This window comes from Gastrolobium bilobum, unplaced genomic scaffold (assembly GCF_033153095.1).
Source record: "Gastrolobium bilobum isolate Gb01-03AN ecotype WA unplaced genomic scaffold, APGP_CSIRO_Gbil_v1 utg25654, whole genome shotgun sequence".
In the NCBI taxonomy this organism is placed as follows: domain Eukaryota; kingdom Viridiplantae; phylum Streptophyta; class Magnoliopsida; order Fabales; family Fabaceae; genus Gastrolobium; species Gastrolobium bilobum.
In genome coordinates this window covers 92,028-114,399 of record NW_026896382.1, presented here as the reverse complement: position 1 = coordinate 114,399, position 22,372 = coordinate 92,028, and the positions used below count along the sequence as shown (strand labels likewise).

Here is a 22,372-nt window from a genome sequence, read left to right as displayed (position 1 = left end):
GTCAAAACATTTGCATAATCATAAACTTATACGAAACAGGGCTTTGCCCTCCTCAAATAAAAAAAAAAAAGGTTATATGAATCAAGAATAATTAATTTCTTAAAAAACTTTATAACTCTAAAAAGATAAACTGTCGTAAATGTAAGCAAAGTGTTCTGCTTTTTAAGTTGGGATTAATTTCACACACACGTGTGTATATATATATATATATATATATATATATATATATATATATATATATATATATATATATATATATATATATATATATGAGGCAGATTATATTTACAAATTTTTTTGTTTACAAATTCTTACAAACGATACTATTTTCCCCCGGGAGAACACTGGTTACACTATCTTCTCCCGGAAGAAGATAGTGTAATTTGTAAAAATTTACACAAAAAGTTTGTAAATGGATCTTTTCCCTATATATATATATGGAAAAATGTTTATCCAGTTACTGCAGATAAGTTATCTGCATTTTTTCTCAAAATGACGTCGTTTTGGTATTGAAATCTTAAAAAATTATAAATATAAAGACTATTATAATCCTGAAATAAATTAAAATTACAAAACACCATGATTTCTGTTCCAAAACGACGTCGTATTGGGCTTACTGCAGATAACTTATCTACAGTAACTGCAGAAAAAGTGAAGCCATATATATATATATATATATATATATATATATATATATATATATATATATATGGGTTTAGCGGATGTAAAGTGACTGCACCTAAGGATTGGTGCAATAATATAAAACTACGTAGTTTTATAGTGTGAAAGCATTAAATATGGGCAATCATAACCATACAAAGAAAGAAATAAATATAAAGCATTAAATATGTGAAATCATAACCATACAAAGGTGTGGAAATAAATATAATATTTCCATTTTCTACAATTAATTTTGAACACGAACTTCCTTTATCCCAACCAAAACGACATGGTTTTTAGGTGACTGCACCAATGCTTATATGCAGTCACATTACAAATCATTTTGCCTATATATATATATATATATATATATATATATATATATATATGGTTTAGCAAATGTACAGTGGCTACCTAAGGATTGGTGCAGTCACATAAAATTACGTCATTTTATAATGTGAAAGTATTAAATATGGGGAATCATAACTATACAAAGACAAAAATAAATATAAAACATTAAATATGGGGAATCATAACTATACAAAGGCGGAAATAAATATAATATATCCATTTTCTATAATTAATTTTGAACGCAAACTTCCTTTATCCCAATCAAAACGACGTAGTGTTTAGGTGACTGCACCTAGGGGTGTAAATAGGCCAGACTGGCCTGACGTAGCCTACAACCCGGCCTACGTTAAGCCTGGCCTAGCCCAACCTATGTTGAAAAGTAGAGTAGGCTTAGATTAATAAGAAAGTCTTTTTAACAAACAGGTCATAGGCCAAATTTATCAAGCCTGGCCTAAAGCCTTGTAGGCTGGCCTATTTAATTTTTTTAAAAAAATAATATAATATATTTATTTTAGGTGGCAATCAATACCAACCCTAAATTATTTTGTGCAACGCCGCTTCTCCCTTCTCCGAGCTTCGTGTTTTCTCTGGCAATTGATCTCTCGTCTCTAAGCTTGGATTAGTTTTTTTTTAACTATTGTAATATTTTTAATGCTCACTAGTGAAATTTATATCTCGTGTAAAAAAATGCAGCAATTTATGAACACGTTAATGACTTGTAATGTCAAGCGAATATTTTAAAAATTGTTAAAAATATTTGAAAATATATCACTAGGGAGGCCTACAAGGCCTGTAGGTCATATAAGGCTCTCTAATTTTTAAAAATAGGTCAGACTTGGTCTATGAATAAAGCCTTTAGTAGGCCAATAAGCTAGATAGGCTGAATAATTTTTTACGTAGGCTTAGGCCAGGAAGGCCAAAGCCCAGCCTAGCCTGGCCCATTTACTCCCCTAACTGCACCAATGCTTATATACAGTCACATTATAAATCATTTTGCAAATATATATAGTCCAAAATGACATTGTTTTGGGGAAAATATCAAAGTATTTTTGTAATTATAATTTATTTCAGGGTTATAACAGTGTTTCTGACTATAATTTTTTAATCTTTTAACCCAAAACAATGTGGTTATGGGAGTGAACGTAGATAACTTATCTACGTTTACTGTAAAACTATCTATATGGGTTTAAATACACACGTAAAAGTGCATGGAGCCTATGCTTTCTTTTTCTCTTTCTTCTCTTCACATGGGTCCACAACTCCACATGAACCTACACACTTTTTTGTATCTATTTTGGTGAACCATAGATAAAGTTATCTAAAGTAACTTAAGAAAACACACACACACATATATATAGGGGAAGGATCCGTTTAAAATTCTTTTTTATAAATTTTTACAAATTACACTATCTTCTCCCGGGAGAACATAGTGAAACTAGTGTTATTCCCGGGGAAGATAGTGTAGTTTGTAAATAAAAAAGTTTGTAAATATAACCTATCCCATATATATATAGTGTTCTCCTAGTTTACTTCATTGCCCAGAAAATGTCAAGCTCTGGTTAAAAAAACATCCAAAAAACATCAAGCCAGCTGATCCAGAAACCTCCCTTTTCTTGAATCAAAAGGTTATACATTTAAGATTGGATAGGAGTTCAGCAAAACGATCTTTTCACAAGGATGGATCACCAATGAAATGTTGGATAATGGTGAAGATTAATTGATTAACAACATCTGGAATAGTTTTTCCATCAGAGATTATAGGAATGCCATCAGGATCAACTTTAATGGCATCAAGAACAGAATTTTTCTCATCTTCAGAAAGATAATTATCCCACCAACCTTTGAGTTGACCAGAAAAGCCAGAGACAATAATATTGAAAACGATTCCTTCAGAACAATTATGAGAAGTCTGATAGGCAGTTGCAACCATAGTCATATGGTGCAGAGTATTGAGTATGTTATACTCTGATTCCATCTATGTTCCATTCATAGACGTTGTTACCATTAAAACTTTTGAAGCTTGTATTCTTTTCTTCAAGTAGAAGATCAGGAGCAGTTGCTTTTTGGTAATACAGTTTGGAAGGGTTTCTCCAATTATTAATACCAGTTATAGGATTAATTTTAATTTCAAATTTGTTATCTGACTCAGGGGATTCATCACATTGACTTAAAGTATTGATAAGCTTAGTGGACCGTGTTTCTCTTTTATGAGACTGTTGAGTCTTTTGATCAGAATGTTGAGGAGTATCAGGAATGGTTAAAGTGCTTAATTTCTCATCAATTTTCTTAAGAAATTCATCCTGAGACTGAGATTGAGTAGGTTTCAACTTTGCAAACTCTTTTCTAAGTTGATCATTCATTTTGAAAGGTTTGAACAAAGGTTTTTCTAAGATTTTAGAAGAAGATGCGGAGGATGAAGGTTCAACAGTTTTGTGAAGTTTTTCACCCAAAATTTGAAGATATTTGTTCGTGTAATTAGATTGTTCAATAAGATTTTTAAAATCCATTGGAGAGATTTGTTCATTTTCATCTTTTAATTTAAAAGGTGATGCAAGAACAGATCTACTTTTGTTATCACAAACCTTTGGGAGATAGAAAGAAGTTGTGGGAGGAAATTCGGACTTAATAACTTCTCCTTCTTTCAGGTGCCAAACAGTGATGACATTAGCAGATTGTGGAGTTTTAAATGGATAATCAATGTCTTGTTGGACAAAATAAGCTTGAAACCAATCAAAGAAAGGAATGTTTAACTTTACTTTGTTAAGAAAGTTATAAAATTCTTCTTGGATTAGTTGTCTTTTAATTCCCTTATAATTTTGGAAGAACCATTCTTTTTGAGGAGACCGATCCTCAGAATTAAAGTCTTTCCTAAGGGTTTCCTTATCTATAATGAACTTAGATAACATCATAAGAATTATGTATAGAGGAATAGGTTGGAGATTGAATAGATTTTGGGGATTGGATTATATTTTGTTCATTTTCTTCTTCTTTTTGGGTATATGAAGGTTTAGGAATAGAAGAAGAGGTGTGCAAACCTTGGAGATGGAGATTAAACCTACTAGGTTCAGAGATTGTAGAGAAAGATCTCCTTGAAAAAGCTGATTGAAAATCTTCAGAACGAAAATCTTGAGTTTGAACAGACCGGAAGAACTTGCAGAACTGAAAGAGTTTCTTTTGTCGAAAGTGATTTCAACAGCACCACTTGGGAACTGCTTGATTTCTCTGAAGTTTGGAGTATCTCTAGGTTGAGCAGGTGTTGCCTTCTCAAGTCTCCATTTTTCTGGTAGGACTACGTCAGTCCAACGGATGGTTTTGGGTACAGTGACATTTGCTTTAGACATGTCAGTGAGGAACAAAGTAGTTTCCCCAGTTTTCTTGGGTTTAAGAACCCTAGAGATGGAAGAATTCAATACTTTATATTGAATCCTAAAAAGCAAAGCTGCTGGAATAGATCCAGATTTCATGTCCAGACCACTTGTCTCAACGTTCAATGTTAAGACATCCAAGATATTTTTATCCTGAAGACTAACCATACGATCAGGATAACAATTGAAAAAGATTGGTCCATTGCTTAGGCTTGTTTCAACAGTTCCAAGTATAGAATCTGTAAATTTGTTATGCCTTGTATCACAAAGGCATAGAAGAACAGAAGCATTTAGACCTTCAATTCCAAGAGGTTTAATAGCAACTTGGACACATCCGATGTGCAGATAGTTATAACTTTGTTTATGAGTTTGTATAGATGATTTTGAAAGGAGTTGAAATTCTTCAAATTCCTTATTTAAAGGGATATTTCTTTCAACTGTTCTGATGATATAGTCAGATTTCCGAAAGAAGTTTCCTTCGGGTTTGTACAGTTCATTAGTTGGAATTCTGGGAATTTCCCAGTTATTCAGATCTTGATTGATATCTTCAAAGGAGATTTCTTTTTTAAAAATATTTTTTGTCTGATTTTTAACTTGATCTTTATGGATGGAAGAAGAAGATGACTGAGATGATTTGAAAGAGAACTTAGAAGAGAAAGATTTAAACATGATAATAAAACAGATGTATTTCCCAGATATCATCACCATCATTTGGATCCATAGTAATACAGAGATAGATGTAAATTAACTTTTATCAACTGAGCATTAGATTAAGACTTTAACGTAAATAAACAACAGATTGTCAGAGATCTTCTTGATCCCTTGTTCAACATCGACAAATTTGATTTACTGCCCTTCATATGGGGAAGGAATGTTCAAGGTCAAAGTTACCTACATTGAGTTTGATTGGGATGTAGAATTTTTGAATTGTTAATTGATTAATTAATCCTAAAAATTCTTCGTCTTTAAGATTTTTATCTTCATCTAGCTTAGACAGAGTATTTTCCATACTCGTTCCTGTTGATTCTTCATTTTGTAATTGAAGAAGGATGTTCTGATGAGTTTGTTGTTGTTCTTAGATTTGTTTAACTTTAGTTTTGAGAATATTAATCTCATACTGAAGATCTTGGACAGTTATAGGTTTGACAGTAATACTCTTTTCTAGTTTTTTAAGAGTATATTTAAGATTAAACTTATTAGGAACCAACAACTCTTTAGATTTAGAAGAACTTCAAGTTAATTATAAACTTCCTAAAGCAATCATTGAAAATGATAATTTAAAAGTTGAAACACCATTTCTCCTTGTTAAAAATCTCAAAAATGGAGTTATTCTTGGAACTCCGTTCATCAAATCTCTTTTTCCTCTAACTATCACAGATGAAGGTATAATTACTTATCATTTGGACAAACCAATTCTTTTTAAATTTCTTAAGAAACCCATCATAAGAGATTTGAATTTTATCCATTACAAACAAAAGCAAATCAATTTCCTTAAAGAAGAAATTTCTTTTAAGAATATTGAAAATCAATTAAAGCAGCATGAAGTTCAATAAAAGATCAAAGTTTTGCTTGAACAAATCCAGAATACAATCTGTTCTGATCTTCCGAATGCTTTTTGGCAAAGGAAAAAACATATCGTAGATCTTCCCTATGGAAAGGATTTTAATGAAAGGCAAATTCCAACCAAAGCTCGTCCAATTCAAATGAGTGGTGAACTTCTTGCCTTTTGTCAAAAATAGATTGCTGATCTCCTTGCTAAAGGTCTCATCAGGAAGAGCAAGAGTCCTTGGTCTTGTTCTGCCTTCTATGTCAACAAGCAATCTGAAATTGAGCGTGGAACTCCACGGTTAGTTACCAATTACAAACCTCTTAATTAAGCACTTCAATGGATTCGGTATCCGATTCCAAATAAGAAAGATCTTCTTAATCATTTATATTCAGCAAAAATCTTTTCTAAATTTGACATGAAATCTGGGTTTTGGCAAATCCAGCTCAATGGCAATGAATGTTACAAGACAGCTTTTACTGTTTCATTTGGTCAGTACGAATGGAAGGTAATGCCTTTTGGACTGAAGAATGCTCCCTCTGAATTTCAGAGAATCATGAATGATATCTTCAATCCTTACTCAACTTTCACCATCGTCTACATTGATGATGTTCTTGTCTTTTCCCAATCTATTGATCAACATTTCAAACATCTTCATATTTTTGTAGATGTAATTAAGAAAAGTGGTTTAACTCTTTCTAAATCAAAAATCAATCTTTTTCAAACAAAAATCAGGTTCTTATATATATATATATATATATATATATATATATATATATATATATATATATATATATGGTAAAATCATTTCTGCAGCCGCTTTACGTACAGCAACGACAGGTGTATGGTTATGATTCCCCACATTTAATATTCATCCTTTGTATAATTATGATTCCCCATATTTAATACTTTCAAGTATATATATGGAAGATATTTGATTGCTGCACGTACAACATATGCAGAAATGTAAATTCCTATATATATATATATATATATATATATATATATATATATATATATATATATATATATAAGGTAGGATCCTTTGACAGCAGTGTCAAATTTCAAATTTGACACTGTTATGGATATGAATATCATATCCCAACTACCTAGTAAAATATCCAGAGGGATATTGAATCAGTTACATCTCAACAACCTCAAACAATTAAAAGGATATGAGATAAGGATCACACCCCAACAGAAAGAGGGAATCCAGCTACAATGGGGGGATTTCAGAGGCACAATCCTGGGAAGGTAATCCTATAAATAAGAGCCTAAGAACCCTAGGTAACATTTCAGAACTCATTTATTACTTCTGCCCACACTGTGCACACACCCACCCCTTGGCTATAAGCCTATTGCTTGTGCACAGTGATTGGGACCTCGGCTGTAAGCCTAGTATACACTTGATATACACTATCTCTGAGCGCATACCTTACGGTATAGCAATACGGTCTATCCAGGACCGAACATTGGCGCCGTCTGTGGGAAACCATAAATTTCGACTCCCACCCCACGATGACGAACACACGTTCGACGTCGGGAACATCCCAAATGCCTCCGCATCAACCACAGTCTCAGCCTTATGGCATGCCTCAACACCAACCTGCGTCGGAACAGCCTCAATTGGAACCAGACCCGGTGCTGGTTGAGGTACAGGTCGGCGAGGTCGGCACACAAGGACCGACTCCCAGACCCCAGCTGAACGCAACAGTTGCGGCAGTTCGTCAGCCTCCACACAGTGAGCCACCAAACGTGACAAACATGGCCATGGGAGCAATCCTTCAAAGGTTGCAAGAGATGGAAAACAGATTTCTGACCCAGCAGCGCATGGATGCACAAAGGATGGCGACGGTGGAGGCTGAACTGAGGACTTTGAACGCGGAAGGCCAGACTAGGGGAACCAGAGGGGTCGCAAACAACCGACCTCCCCAACAACATGCGGAAGGCGTACTTCAGAACGCCGCAGGCACCCAGCATCAGAACGCTGAAGACCTCCAGCATCAAAATGTTGGAGAACGACCTAGAAGGCCCGACAATGCTGGCGATGGAGGACCGCGGCAACTGAACGCGGCCCCACTCGAAGGGCACGCCCAGAATGGGCAGAAACTTAACCTCGGAAACAACCGAAATGGTGGTGGGCCGAACGACAACCAGGACGAAAATTATCTGGAGGATGAAGAGGCTAATGATAGCCCATTCACGGAGAGGCTCATGAACTTGGCCATTCCGCCGAGATTCAAAGGCACCAGGATACCTCCATACGACGAAAGTCAGGACCTAGAAGCCCATTTAGAGGCTTTTAAAACCGAGATGCTATTCAACGGGATCATTGGACCTATTAAGGCCAGGATCTTTGTGACAACGCTGACTGGCCAAGCGATGACTTGGATAACCAGGCTCCCTAGGAACTCAATCGACTCGTTTGAGGACCTAGCTCGGACCTTCCGACTTAACTTTGCAACAAGCAGGGTGCATCCGATGCCAGCCTATGCTTTAGGAAGAATCCGGCAGAAGGAGAACGAATCGCTGAGGAAGTACCTCGACCGATTCAAGGATGCCGCCCTCAAGGTACGTGGGTTAACTGAAGCAGTTCACCTCCACTTAATCATCTCGGGATTGGATGGCGATTCCTCATTGGCGAGATCCATCTATAAGAACCCGGTGAACGATCTGGAGGGGTTCAGGAGAAGGTCGGACAAATACATTGACGTGGAGGACATGCAAAAGGTTTATGTCGAATCACGAGGACGAAGCCCTACTCGTCGGAGCCCGAGTAGGAAAAACAACAAAGATCGGGATCAGAAGGGATCCAAAAAAGCAAAGGACACTCGTGATAAAAGGTCGGAAGACCGGTCACCAAGGAGGAGATATGATGACTATACACCCTTAAGCATGGCTAGATCTAAGATATGGAAAGAGGTAGCACATACCGAAATGCGCAACGTCGAGAGACCTCGACCTCTCAGAGCCAAGTTCGGGTTAGATAAAAGCAAATACTGCGCATTCCATGACCAAAATGGTCACTACACAGATGATTGTTGGGACCTCCGGGATGCAATTGAGAAACACGTCAGGGAGGGAAAGTTAAAGCAGTATATCATTCGAACACAGGGCAAGAAAAATAATAAGCGCAAGCAAAGTAACCGAAGCCGAAGTCGAAGCCCAAAGAGAGAGGATCGAAAGGACCAAAGAAAGGACCGACCTTCCAAAGGAAAAGAGGTCGATGAAAAGGACGACGCTTTTCCTGAAGCAAAGTAACGTGATAAGTGGAGCCCTAGGAGGAGGAGGAGACTCGGCCAACGCCCGGAGAAGATACCTAAAAGAGGTCATGTCGGTAAGGGACAGGCCAACTTTCAAAGAAAAGGACGGCAAGCTAGCTCCCCCAAGACTGTTCTTCACTCAGGAGGAACTAGCGAGGGTTGTACCCGGACACACTGACGGATTGGTGATCACCGGAGTACTAGTCAACTGCCGAGTCAAAAGAATTTTTATTGACCACGGAAGTTCAGCTGACATCATTCTCTGGGACGCTTTCCAGAGGATGAACTTGGACGAGAAGGACTTGAAGCCATGTATCACTGAGCTGGTCGGGTTTAATGGAGCGGCGTCCCCTCCAAAAGGCTACATCGACCTAAAACTGACCTTGGGCACGAAGGATTCGTTCCGATCTGGTAGGGTTCGTTTCGTTGTAGTGGACACCTCGTCTTCCTACAACGTAATTATAGGTCGACCCACAATTCATGAATGGGATATGCTGATCTCCACCAAACACCAAGCATTGAAAATGCCTGGGATGAACAACGAGGTCGTCACCATAAGAGGCGATCAAGAAGAGTCAAGAAAGTGCTACTACGAGACTCTACGAGTCCATCATGGAAATCCATCATCTCCAACTCGGCTTAAAGAAGGAGGAACCAAAGGCCAATCCCTAAAGACATGCGGAAGAGAGGTCAACTTGGTTGAGCTCGATGTAAGGGAGGAGATCTTGGCACCTCGTCCTGAACCCCAAGGAGAATTGGAGGATGCCGACATTTCAGAAGACGGCGAAGGACGCACCAAGGTGGGAAAAGACCTAAGCACGGAATTCAAAGAGGAGCTGGTTTCTTTGTTAAAAGAAAACCGAGACGTTTTTGCGTGGAAAGCTTCAGAAATACCTGGAATTGATCCAACCTTCTGCTGCCACAAGCTCTCCATGTACCCCGGTTCACGGCCAGTATCCCAAAAGAAGAGGAAGATAGGGACAGACCGACGTCAGGCATTAAATGAGCACGTCGACGAGCTGTTGGCAGCCGCATTCGTGAGGGAAATACAGTATACCACCTGGCTGTCCAACGTAGTAATGGTAAAAAAGCCAAGTGGGAAATGGAGGATATGTGTGGACTATACCGACCTCAATAAGGTCTGCCCAAAAGACTCATACCCCATGCCAAGCATTGACCAGTTAGTTGACAATTCGTCAGGATTTCAGCTGTTATCGTTTATGGACGCGTACTCAGGGTACAACCAAATTCCGCTACACCCCGAGGACCATGAGAAAACCGCCTTCATCACCGAGAAGGGAAACTTTTGTTACAAAGTCATGCCTTTCGGTCTCAAAAATGCAGGGGCGACATATCAGCGGATGATGAACCGCGTTTTTCAAGGGCAGATCGGAAGAAACCTTGAGGTATACATCGACGACATGATAGTTAAGTCGTTGCAAATGTCTGCACATATAAACGACCTCAGGGAAACTTTTGAGCAGCTGAGAGCTCACAGGATCAGGCTGAACCCGGCGAAATGCGCTTTTGGGGTACCAGCTGGAAAGTTCCTGGGCTTCATGCTTACCAACCGGGGAATAGAAGTGAACCCCGACAAGTGTAGGGCCGTGCTCGAAATGAAGCAGCCCGAAAGTAAAAAAGAAATTCAACAGCTCACTGGACGCCTTGCGGCCCTAACCAGATTCTTGCCCAAATCGGCGGAAAAGGCTTTGCCTTTCTTCAAGCTTCTCAAAAAGGAAGCCGAATTCGGATGGGGAGAAGAATGCAAGAACGCATTCGAAAATATTAAAAGTTGCCTGGCCACTCCTCCCGTACTGACCAAACCAGAACCTGGGGAAACGCTGATCTTATACTTATCAGTCGGGGAAGAGGCCGTCAGTGCCGCCTTGGTACGAGAAAATGACAAATCACAACAGCCGATCTACTTTGTGGGTCGGGCCTTGCAAGGGCCCGAGCTTCGTTACCAGAAGCTCGAGAAAGTCGCATTCGCACTACTTACCACGGCGAGGAGGCTCCGACCTTACTTTCAGAGTCACCGAGTTATTGTGCGTACGAATCAGCCCATCAGGCAAGTCCTCCACAAACCGGACCTCGCTGGCAGAATGATAAACTGGGCAGTCGAACTCTCAGAGTTCGACATTGCATATGAGCCCAGGCAGGCGATAAAGTCCCAAGCGCTGGCCGACTTCATCCTGGAGCTAACCCCATCCAATGAAAAGGAAAAAGGAAATGATGATTTCTGGACAATACACGTGGATGGGTCGTCCAACTCCAAAGGAAGCGGAGCCGGGGTAATCATTGAGACCCCGGAAGGAGTGTCCATCGAGCATTCACTTCACCTGGCCTTCCCGACTTCTAATAACCAGGCTGAATACGAGGCATTTATTGCCGGAATCATACAAGCAAGAGAGCATGGAGCCAGAAAAATCAAAATAATGAGTGATTCGCAGCTGATTACCTCACAAGTTGAGGGAAAATATCAAGCCAAGGGTCCTCTCATGATGAAGTATCTCCACCAGGTCAGGGAACTGCTAGCCGATTTTGACGAGGTGATAATTCAATACATACCTCGGAACGAAAACAATCGGGCCGACATCTTATCCAAACTTGCCAGCTCAAAGGGCCCAGGAAATCATCGCACCGTGATACAGCAGAGCATTTTGGAGCCGACGTGTGTGATGGTGATTACCGAGACTGAGGATTGGAGAGGACCCATAGTGGCCTACCTGGAAAAAGGAATCCAGCCAGACGAAACGCAAGAGGCCAGAAAACTCGTGAGGAATGCGGCCTGCTTCACCATAATAGAAGGGCAACTCTACAAGAAGGGTTTTTACACGCCCATGCTAAAGTGCCTAGGCAGGAGCGAGGTCGAATACGTGCTGGCCGAGATTCATGAGGGCATAAACGGGCATCACATGGGAGGAAAAGCCCTGGCCAGAAAGGCACTGAGGGCAGGATACTATTGGCCAACTATGGAGGCAGACGCGAAGGAGCACGTCAAAAAGTGCGAACAATGTCAGAAGCACGCGCTGATCCTCCGTGCTCCCCCAGAAGAGCTGCAAAGTATCACGGCTCCGTGGCCGTTCTTCAAATGGGGGATGGACCTACTGGGACCCTTCACTGCAGCGGAGGGTCAACTCAAGTGGCTGATAGTAGCTGTCGATTACTTCACCAAGTGGATCGAGGCCGAACCCCTCACCACCATTACCTCGGCAAGGATACGGAGATTCTTTCAGAGAAACCTAATAAGCCGATTTGGGCTTCCTGCCGAGATAATAACAGACAACGGAACGCAGTTTGCTGACAAAAAGTTCCAAGAGTTGATGACCGACCTCAAAATCACACACCGGTTTGCATCAGTCGAACACCCTCAAACTAATGGACAGGCCGAGTCTGCCAACAAGGTGATCATCAATGGGCTGAAGAAGAGGCTTTTTCAGGCCAAAGGCAATTGGGTTCAGCAGCTACACCTCGTCCTATGGGGTTACAGGACGAGTGTTCAGTCTGCTACGGGAGAAACTCCCTTCAAGCTAACATATGGGTGCGAGGCCATGATCCCGGTGGAAATCGGCGAGCCATCCTGGAGGACGAACCAGAGGCTGCAAGGAACCGAAAGCCAAAACAAGGAAGCACTCCTTGTAGAACTCGACCTGCTGGACGAGTGCAGGGAGAACGCCAGATACAAAAACATGATGGCCAAGCGTTTGATAACGGCCAGGTTCAACAAAAAGGTCAGACCTCGGTCGTTTCAGGGTGGCGACTTGGTACTGCGTAGAGCCGACATAGGCAACAAGAATGCGAAAGATGGAAAGCTTGCCGCAAACTGGGAAGGCCCCTATAGGATCAAGAATGATCTAGGAAAGGGAGCCTACACCTTGGAAACTATCTCCAAAAAACCAGTAAAAAGGACTTGGAACGCGGACAAGTTGAAGATCTACTACAGCTAGGGTCTAGGCCCGACGCTCGAAGTAGAAAACGAGCTGTCAGGCTCGATTGATAGTTAGAGTTATTTCTACACCAATAAGACGAGTTATTAAGCTCAGTCGGTAGATAGATTTATTTTCAGGCAAATAAAATGAGCTCTTAAGCTCAGCCCTTGTACAAAAGATTTCATTGAAATGCAAGTAAAGCAGTTAATTAATTTCTGTCGTATATGCATATTGACTTCTGCTTAGGAAATTGAAGCCTCAGGAGCTTCCTGACCGAAAGGGAATAAAGTTTTGTTGACGAACAAAAAGTAACCCTATAATCGGCTAATGAAAAACCTCGACAAAATATAAGTCGATTGTGACGAGATCGAAATAAGCACTTCAAGCGTGAATAAAAAAGAAGCAACGATCTCGGCAAAATGAAATTAGCGACATACAATTTAAAAAGCCGGACTAAAGCGGCAATCATGTTCTGACAAAATAAAAAAGGAGCTCAAAGGCTCCGTAATCAAAACAACACAATAAGGTCGGCATTCCAACCCCTTCATTCTTCTGCAGGAGGTGAAGTGGCGCGAAATTCGGTTCCGACCTCTCCTTCATCAGCGGACTCGGCATCTGGGGTTCCAGGGACTATAATGCCGTCCTTCACCTCGTAGGATACGTCCATGCCATCCACCACCATGCCAGGGTTCAGAATTTGAGCCTGAGCAATAGCGTTGTCGAAGGCTTGAATAGCGGCTCTTGCAACCACAGCTTTGGCCTCTTCAAAATCGGCCTGCAAGTCAGCAAGGCGAGCACCTTCTCCGCCATAGACCCCGAGAAGGACTCCTTCTCGGCACGCAAGTCATTGGCCTCGGCGGTAACCACCTCCAAGTCCTTCGAAGTCTTATCCAGGGCCAAGGACAACTCTTGAATTCTGCCCTCCAAGGTCGACTTAGATTTGCTCAGCTCCTCTACCTTGACGGAAAGAGATGAGTTAGAAGCATTAGACAAATCGAGGCTCTGATTAAGATCCTGAAAGGTCTGGAGCAGTGAGATCGTTTTCAAAGAATCTTCTTCCATTCGCGCTAACATGGCCCTCACAGTGGTGGTCAAGCCCGAACTCCCAATGAGCCCGGAAGGAGGCTTGAGTACGGCCCTAAGGCGGTCCGAAACCCCCGTTCTCCATAATTCCCCAGGCTCGAGGCTGACCAAATTCTCTGGGAGAGCTGAGGGGGGAACTGAGAGCGGCGACGAAACAGGAGTCGAAGCATCAACCATGGTCACCCCGGCGTCGACCGAGCTGCCGCCGAGTATGGAATCTATCTGCCTCTTCTTCGGAACTCCAGACTCAAGAGCGGCCGACTCTTTTGACTTTCCCTTTCCAGTTTTCTTAGGCAAAAACTTTTTGTATTCGGCAGAGGTCATGCTGACTGCAAAGGAAAGAAGAAAAGTCAAAATGCAGATTATCAATTTGAAAGGTAAGATGAACTACAACAAAAGATAAAAAATAAAATGAGCTACATACCGAGCTCAAAAATGGCATCCTCCCCAAACTTATCTACAACCCGACTTAAGTCAAAAACTCCGAACTCGTCGGTATATTCAATAAGAACTCGGACCGCTAGACGTTCTGAGCTGGAAAGGGCAGTTAAGGGAGTGCCGTAGTCCTTTGGACGCCTTTGATAATGTCTCGACGTCCAGTATAGTTCAAACCGAGATAAAATGCCGCCATCGTCGAGCCACTCCTCGGCAAACCAGGGAAGAGACTCAGAACGGGATACCACCTTAAAATAGGCGTCCTTGAAACCCTTAAAAGATTGGGAGTAAGGAATAAAAATCCCTCTGCCAGGACTACCTCGTAGGGTAACCCATCCCTTCTTGGCCTTGGACTCGACGCCAGTACGGAAGGTATATACATCAAAGAAGAAGAGGAAAAGAGCAACGGTGCAGGGGAGGCACAAGTATGCACACACCTGCTCAAAACCCCGTACGAAAGCCCATGAATTTGGATGGAGTTGTGAGGGTGCAACCCTAAGACGCCGAAGAACTGACATTTGAAAGTCGGTAAAAGGAAGCCGGATACCTAGTTTGGTAACAAGATCTCGGTAAAAGTAGAAGAAATGAGGCTCATCTAATATAGGACCTGAACATACAGGAAAGTCGCCAGGCGGAAGAAGATCAACCCCGTTGGGATTTCCCACAGGGAGTTGGGCCACCTCGGAAGGAGACATTGTGGATCGTCTTTGGAGAACTTCAAGAAGGACCCAATCTTGAGCGTCCGAACCGTCCATGACGATATTCCTGGAATATGAAGGACAAAGATCAGTACACATGCCAACCGATTCCGACCTGAGACTACCAGCCTCGGAACGAGGCGAAGACGAACTCCAAGAGGGATGAACAGAGCTATCCGAACTACTGACAAGGTCGATAAATGAAACCCGACTTGTTGCAGAGTCCTTTAAGGAGGAAGGGGTGACAGACATAGGAATTCCAATCTCAGACGAAGAGAGGCTGGATGAGCTAGCGCTCAGGTCAAGAGGAGGAATCCGATCCAGAACGGACCTCGTACCAGAAGCCATCCCAGAAGATGGCAGAATAATGGACAGCGGAACTGGTTCAGGAAGGGAGCTCAGTCTAGGAGCTGAGGGATTCATTGGGGAAGGATTGCTCATGCCAAAGTCAAGTTGTGACTGACGACCCCCTCTAGTTCGGCTTGTTCCCCCTCCTACCTCGGCCTCCGTGAGAACCACGAAGGTCCCCACGAGGACCACAGAGAAGCTGTTGAAGCTTCTCCTCCTCGGTGTATTCTCTACCGAAGAACCAGTACTGGACAGAGCGAGGCAAATGGCTCACCGCCTCCTCCTCCCCCACGCCACTTGGCTGGGATGCTGGACCAGAGGAAAAACTAGGGGCACTCATTATGAACCCTCAACACTTTAAAGAGGAAAGTACAAACCCAATTCAAAAACGGAGCAACGGGGAAAAGCGAAATAAACAGAAAGGTACCTGAACTTGGGAGCAAAGATGGTGAAAACTAGACTCAATGAACAGAAACCTTCACTGGATGCAAGGGGAGCTCCACGAGAATTTGCCACATGAATAACTGTAAAGTCTGGAACCCGTTGAGAAAATGGTATTTAAAGGGGCGACGAGTGACTTGGGCGCGAAGGCGAAGGGTTTTCTCTTCAAACTGTTAAGTGAGGAAGGGGGCAGAATTGGGAATTCACCCTGGGAGCATTAAAAGCACCTCATCATAACCTGAGCAAAATTGAAGCAGTACGCACTGCACGAAGCACGAACTACCAATGGGCGCGAAACACGTGGACTGCCATAACCGTCACAGCAGACACGATGCGAATGGTCAAATGCGAAGGGTCAGGATAAGGTCCAGCCCCGAGTTCCGGGGTCAGGTATCGCCCGGGTATCACCTTCCGATACGACGACTCGACCAGCGTGACGAAAGACAGCCGCAAAGAATTTGGGCAATATCCGACATAGTCAACTTCGACTTCAAGTGCAAACGTCAAGGAAGTATAGTGAGCGAGATCTTGACGACTTGAACAAACTACAAGTGTCGACTCCAAAGTCTCAGAGATTCAAATTTGAAGAGTAAACTCCGATCGACCAAGCCTAAGACGACAACCTGTAATCTCGGCATCAAGGATCCCGGAATGCCGAGCTGGGGGGCAACTGTTATGGATATGAATATCATATCCCAACTACCTAGTAAAATATCCATAGGGATATTGAATCAGTTACATCTCAACAACCTCAAACAATTAAAAGGATATGAGATAAGGATCACACCCCAACAGAAAGAGGGAATCCAGCTACAATGGGGGGATTTCAGAGGCACAATCCTGGGAAGGTAATCCTATAAATAAGAGCCTAAGAACCCTAGGTAAGATTTCAGAACTCATTTATTACTTCTGCCCACACTGTGCACACACCCACCTCTTGGCTATAAGCCTATTGCTTGTGCGCAGTGATTGGGACCTCGGCTGTAAGCCTAGTATACACTTGATATACATTATCTCTGAGCGCATACTTTACGGTATAGCAATACAGTCTATCCAGGACCGAACAAAGACTTTAATAACTCTGAAATAAATTAAAATTACAAAAACATCATGATTTTCGTCCTAAAACGACGTCGTATTAGGCTTACTGCAGATAATTTATCTGCAATGACTGCAGAAAAAGCGAACCCATAATACATAAACAAGGAGAAAATATATAAATCTTATTTAATTACCAGTCATTGGAAGGTATTAATTCTTGCATAAGAAAATCAAATCCCAATTGCAAATCCCCCATTTCAGAATTATCTTATATGTATTGAACAAATGCAGTTCTTTCTTTCTGTCTCTCTCTCTCTCTGGATTACAATCCGGGTGCTGATTCTCACCAGTATCAAATTCAACTGGGGTAGGCAACAAGTACTATCTCCTTTCTATTTTTCTTTATTGACTATTACAGAGCAGCAATTTAAATTATGTGACTGCTTTTCTCTGGGAGAAAAAATAGTAAACATTAAACATTACCCAAAAGGAAGGTATTATTATGTGACAATTAAGTCAAACTAGAAGCAAGATGATCAACAACAAAGAAATAACTTCCTACAATCATGAATGATGCAATCCCAGAGCGAGCCATCCGCAACCCGATACCACGGAACAAGACATTCCTGTCAGCAGGATGGATCCCAGTAATTCTTTCAAACTTGTTTCCTGGTCGTGTCCACTTCAGAAACCTTCTCTCCATAGAGAGATGCTGGAACCAGAAAATTTGTGAATTGCTATCAGATTTGTTGGAATTTGGAAACACATGAAATTACAGTTTTTTATTTCAATTCAGATATTACTCAATGTTTGGCATGACACCGTAAAGAACAAAGCATATTAACTTTAAGTAAATAACCACTGGTATCCACAAGTATGCCTTCCTTGTAAGTCTGAATGAAAAAATATGATAATCTGAATTATGGGAATACGAAGACAAACTTATGCCAAACTAACCCACCAGGGAACCATGCTTAATTTAGTTAGTTGGACATTATTAAATAATTTTGTCCCACTATCTTCAGTTTTAAAGTTTGATTTTACTAACCAGATATCAGCAAGTCTGGAAACATAAAACTCAACTGCTGTTTGGACAGAAAGGCTATCCTGCAGTTGCTTGTTGGGACTATAGATGAACATCACTAGAAATGGGAAATGACTCCATCTTATTGGGTGAAACAGGAAAAAAATTTATATGAGGATGAATAACAAGCTGAGTTCTTGGACTTTAAGGATAACAGTTCTGACCTTGGACCCAATATGGGAAAGGATAATTTTTACAGCATCTTCAGCATATGGTTTTCTTCTCCTTGGTTGAAATGCTGAGAGATTATACTTTAAAGAGTTACTCTGTATTAATGTTGTGTTTGTTTTTTGTTTAGTTTAAGGAAACTATCTTAGTCTACTTGTCCTTTGTAATCCTTCTGTCCTTCAAATAAAACTTCTTTTTTAGTTGGGATATAAAAAAAAGAAGAAGCATTTCTAGGGAAAAGAATATTACAGTAAAAATGTAAAATACCAAAATCATTACATGGAATATAATCAAACACAACTTTTCCTTTTTCTGTTTAATACTAAGGCAATTGACATGTCATGTAAGAGTAATCAAAACAAGACGACTGTAATTCACAAGGCTTTCAAACTTTTTAGTAACAACTAGTAATGTTAATAATACCTTTGGCAGCACAGTACACTGTGATCTAGTTCTTGCAGTATCAAAACTATGAGAAGCAGCGGCAGCAACTGAAGCTGATAATCCAGCAGAAAGACTAACAGCCAAGGGAGACAATGGACCGATTTCTTCATTTAAGCTGAGTCAGAAACAAGCACAATTAAACAATAAAGGACAACTAAGCTTACTTGCAATTAAATTAATTAGTCTAAAAGCACTAGTAAAAGACTATATATATAAATCAAGAGTCCAACAGCTACCAGACCTTATCGCAGATAAAAAATCAGATTGAGGATCACATGAAAAACCCAATCAAAAAACCAATTGAGAACATATAGATTAGTACTTTAGGTTCAGATTACTAATTTACAGGGAAGTGCAACTGCAGAGGATAAGGTATCCACTTAAAAGAAATCAAACTAGTTCACATCAACCTTATCCATAGTTTACTGAACAGGGCCTCAAAATGAACATGAGCCATCAGACAGAAAGTTATTGCAACTCAATCTATGTACAAGAAAATAAAAAAGTAGAAAATCGATACAAAATTTTAAACATAATCAGCTGTAGATCATCAAATGTAGCTTGACCAATTCCCAATCAGAATATTTTCACGAAGTTATCTTTCATAGAAACAAACCTAGCAAAACCCAATAGCGGGAAGAATGATACAAAAGAAATGTTCATTTTATTAATCACAAAGATGAACCTGGGTATAGGATCCATCCCTACAGCTTTCCACCCAAGCATTGCTCGGTGCAAAAGTTCCCAACTTGAAAAAAATACACCACCAAACACAGAATCTCGAACAATTCCAGAACGTAGACCTCTCCATAATGTGCTCCATCCTTCCAAAGATATAATGTCTGATGGCCTTCTCACATTGCAAACTGATGGTGGCCTCCCAGATCCTGTCATTGCCCATGGATACTCCAATAAAGCACCAGTCATGTTAGTATTTTTTGTTGTGAGGGTAGAGATGAGACCAACATATTGGTTCAATGACCTCTTGTCTGGATAACAGCCATTAAGTAATCTTGCAACTAAAGGTGTGCGGGCCCCCTTTTCCAAAGCAAAATTAGAGCTCGGGACGTACGAAGCTGAGGTAACCTGCATACGAATCTTGATGAGTTCAAAAGGAGAGCTTATAATTGTCTCTATGGCACCAGCTGCCATGCCTGCCAAAAGAGCCTCAGCACCAGAGATATAATTAAGTTCTCGACCATCTGCCAAAAATGCACTTGTGAGCACCCAAATCATTCACCGCCCCAAAAAATAAAAGCACTATTAAGACTGTAATTCACAAATAACAAACTCCACAAGGTATTGAAAAAATAGAAAACCCAAGCTAACGATCATTAGGTCAAATAATCAAAGGGCATCTTAAATCAGACATTGCTACAAAATCTACAGACATACCAAAACTTAAATCTTGAATGATTAATATGACGAGAAACATGTCATATTCATTCATAACAAACTAGTGCTATTTTCTTTTATGGATGTTAATGAAAAGGAAAATTTAAACAAAGAAAGAATATCAATCACACTAACACAAAAAGAATTAAAAGAAAAACATAGGAATTACCTTTGCAATAAGCTTTCAGGATTTCGTAAACCCCAAATCGAGCTCCCAGACCAAAAATCCTTCCAAATGCCAACCAGCCAAAACCACTGAACAGACCTGAAATGCCAAAATATAACAAGACACCTGAGTTAAGATATGGTGTATATCGAGTTTATGCACTGAGCCAATGGGAACATGCAGTTAGTTTTACAAAACCTGCAACATGGGACCAAATCTGAGAAATGCCAAAACAACTGTCACTTTCTATTGATCCAGTGCACAAACTACTTAGTACATCAAGTGTACTCAAGATTTTCGAAGATTAAGAAAAAGGATGAGAAAAAAAAATGATTTGGTCCAGTCCAATTACCTACAGTATCCATGGAAATAGCAAGGGAACATAGCAACTTATCACACAGCATTCCCATGTCAGTTATACATACACACATTTAAATCTAGCTCCAACCAACAATACAATAACCCCACAAGAAAATTAAAATGAAAATTCCTCATGTGCATAAGGAAAAAAATCAGCATACCTGCATTACCCGACAAGGAGAATACTCTGATCAAAGCCTCGGCAGCATTCAATTCTCTAGCGGCACTGGAACCAACCTGTGAATAAACAAAGAAAAGGTACAAGTTTGAAGCAATTGAGAAATGATGATAGTGATGAAACAGAAAGGAGAGGGGGGGGGGGGGGGGGGTTTGAAAAAGTGAGAACCTGAGTGAGGACTTTGAGGGTATCGAGAGGATATGTGAAACCTGTGGCTAAAGCCACTGAGCCAGCACTAGCAATCCCATGAACAACAACAATCTGGTTCGGTGACAACTCATCCATCTTAATACCTTCAGACAATGGATGTGAGAGTTTTAAGGTTGTGTAGTTGTACCTTAACGATGGAGTTGCACGCGTGTCACTTAACGATTGATCTTCAGTGCTCCCAGTCCCCTCCTTAAACCCTACTTGCTCTCGCGGACCTTCTTCTCTCGACAAATTAATTAAATTTTTTTTTCTTACTTTGTTAAATAATTAATGCAAATCTACTCCATTTTCATTTGTTTATGGATTTGTTTTTTATTAATGTATATAATTTATCTACAGTGAGTCCAAAACGACGTCACAGAAATCAAGATTTTTTTATAATTATAATTTATTTGAGGGTTCTAATAATTTTTTTCATTATAATTTATTAATTTTTCAACCCAAAACAATGTCGTTTTAGGGACGAATATAAATAATTTATCTACGTTCACTTTGTGAACATTAAAGATATTTTTTTTTTTTTTATGATAAGCAAGAAACATTAAAGACTTTGTTTATTAGAAGAAACTCATCATACGAGGAAGAAAAATAAAATAGAAGATAAGTCGAATTTTTTTTATCAGTTATGTTATATCAAATTATCAATAAATACAAAATTAATATAAAACAATATGAGTTAAATTGTAAAGTATCTTAGTTTATGAGATAAATTCATAAAGCTCAGGTCTTGGCAACAAATGTTTACTAAATTAAACTTGTGAAAAAAAAAAATATGATAGTAAACAATGCATAATGTGAAAGTATAAATTTATTTGTTTATATTTTTTTGGCTACATTTTAAAAAGAATTCATTCTCCTTAATTTTATATAAACTTTTTATCTTACACCTAAGAGAAATATAATATAATATATACTTGTTTTCTCAAACTCGGCTTTTTAATTTTATTTTATTATTTCTCGTGTGTAAATACAATTCGAATTTTTTTTTTGATTTTATTTATATGATAATTTTATGAAGGCGGTCCTTATATTTACCATCATTTTAGCCTTAATTACAATATAATTGGTTATTATTTGATCAATTTGAAATCAATAATAATTATTTTTTTCTCATTTTCAACTGTTAATTTCAAATTAATATTGTTGTTGGATTAATTTGAAATTAATGATAATTATTTTTTTTCTCATTTTCAACTGTTGATTTCAA

At 40.0% G+C, this 22,372-nt stretch overlaps 2 protein-coding genes across 2 annotated transcripts; one reads left to right on the top strand and one right to left on the bottom strand.

Moving 5' to 3' along the window:
- The first annotated feature begins 7,440 nt into the window (after positions 1–7,440).
- On the top strand, positions 7,441–9,183 carry LOC133299479 (uncharacterized). Its single transcript, XM_061498943.1, has one exon. The coding sequence runs from the start codon at positions 7,441–7,443 to the stop codon at positions 9,181–9,183; it is 1,743 nt and encodes a 580-aa protein (XP_061354927.1).
- Positions 9,184–17,415: 8,232 nt separating this feature from the next.
- LOC133299484 (uncharacterized) lies at positions 17,416–21,280 on the bottom strand. The gene is made up of 6 exons (XM_061498948.1): positions 21,124–21,280; positions 20,939–21,014; positions 20,421–20,516; positions 19,542–20,058; positions 18,836–18,971; positions 17,416–17,872 (listed from the first exon to the last, which is right to left on the bottom strand). The coding sequence occupies exons 1-6, from the start codon at positions 21,238–21,240 to the stop codon at positions 17,672–17,674; spliced, it is 1,143 nt and encodes a 380-aa protein (XP_061354932.1). The 5' UTR covers positions 21,241–21,280; the 3' UTR covers positions 17,416–17,671.
- Between the last annotated feature and the right edge of the window lie 1,092 nt (positions 21,281–22,372).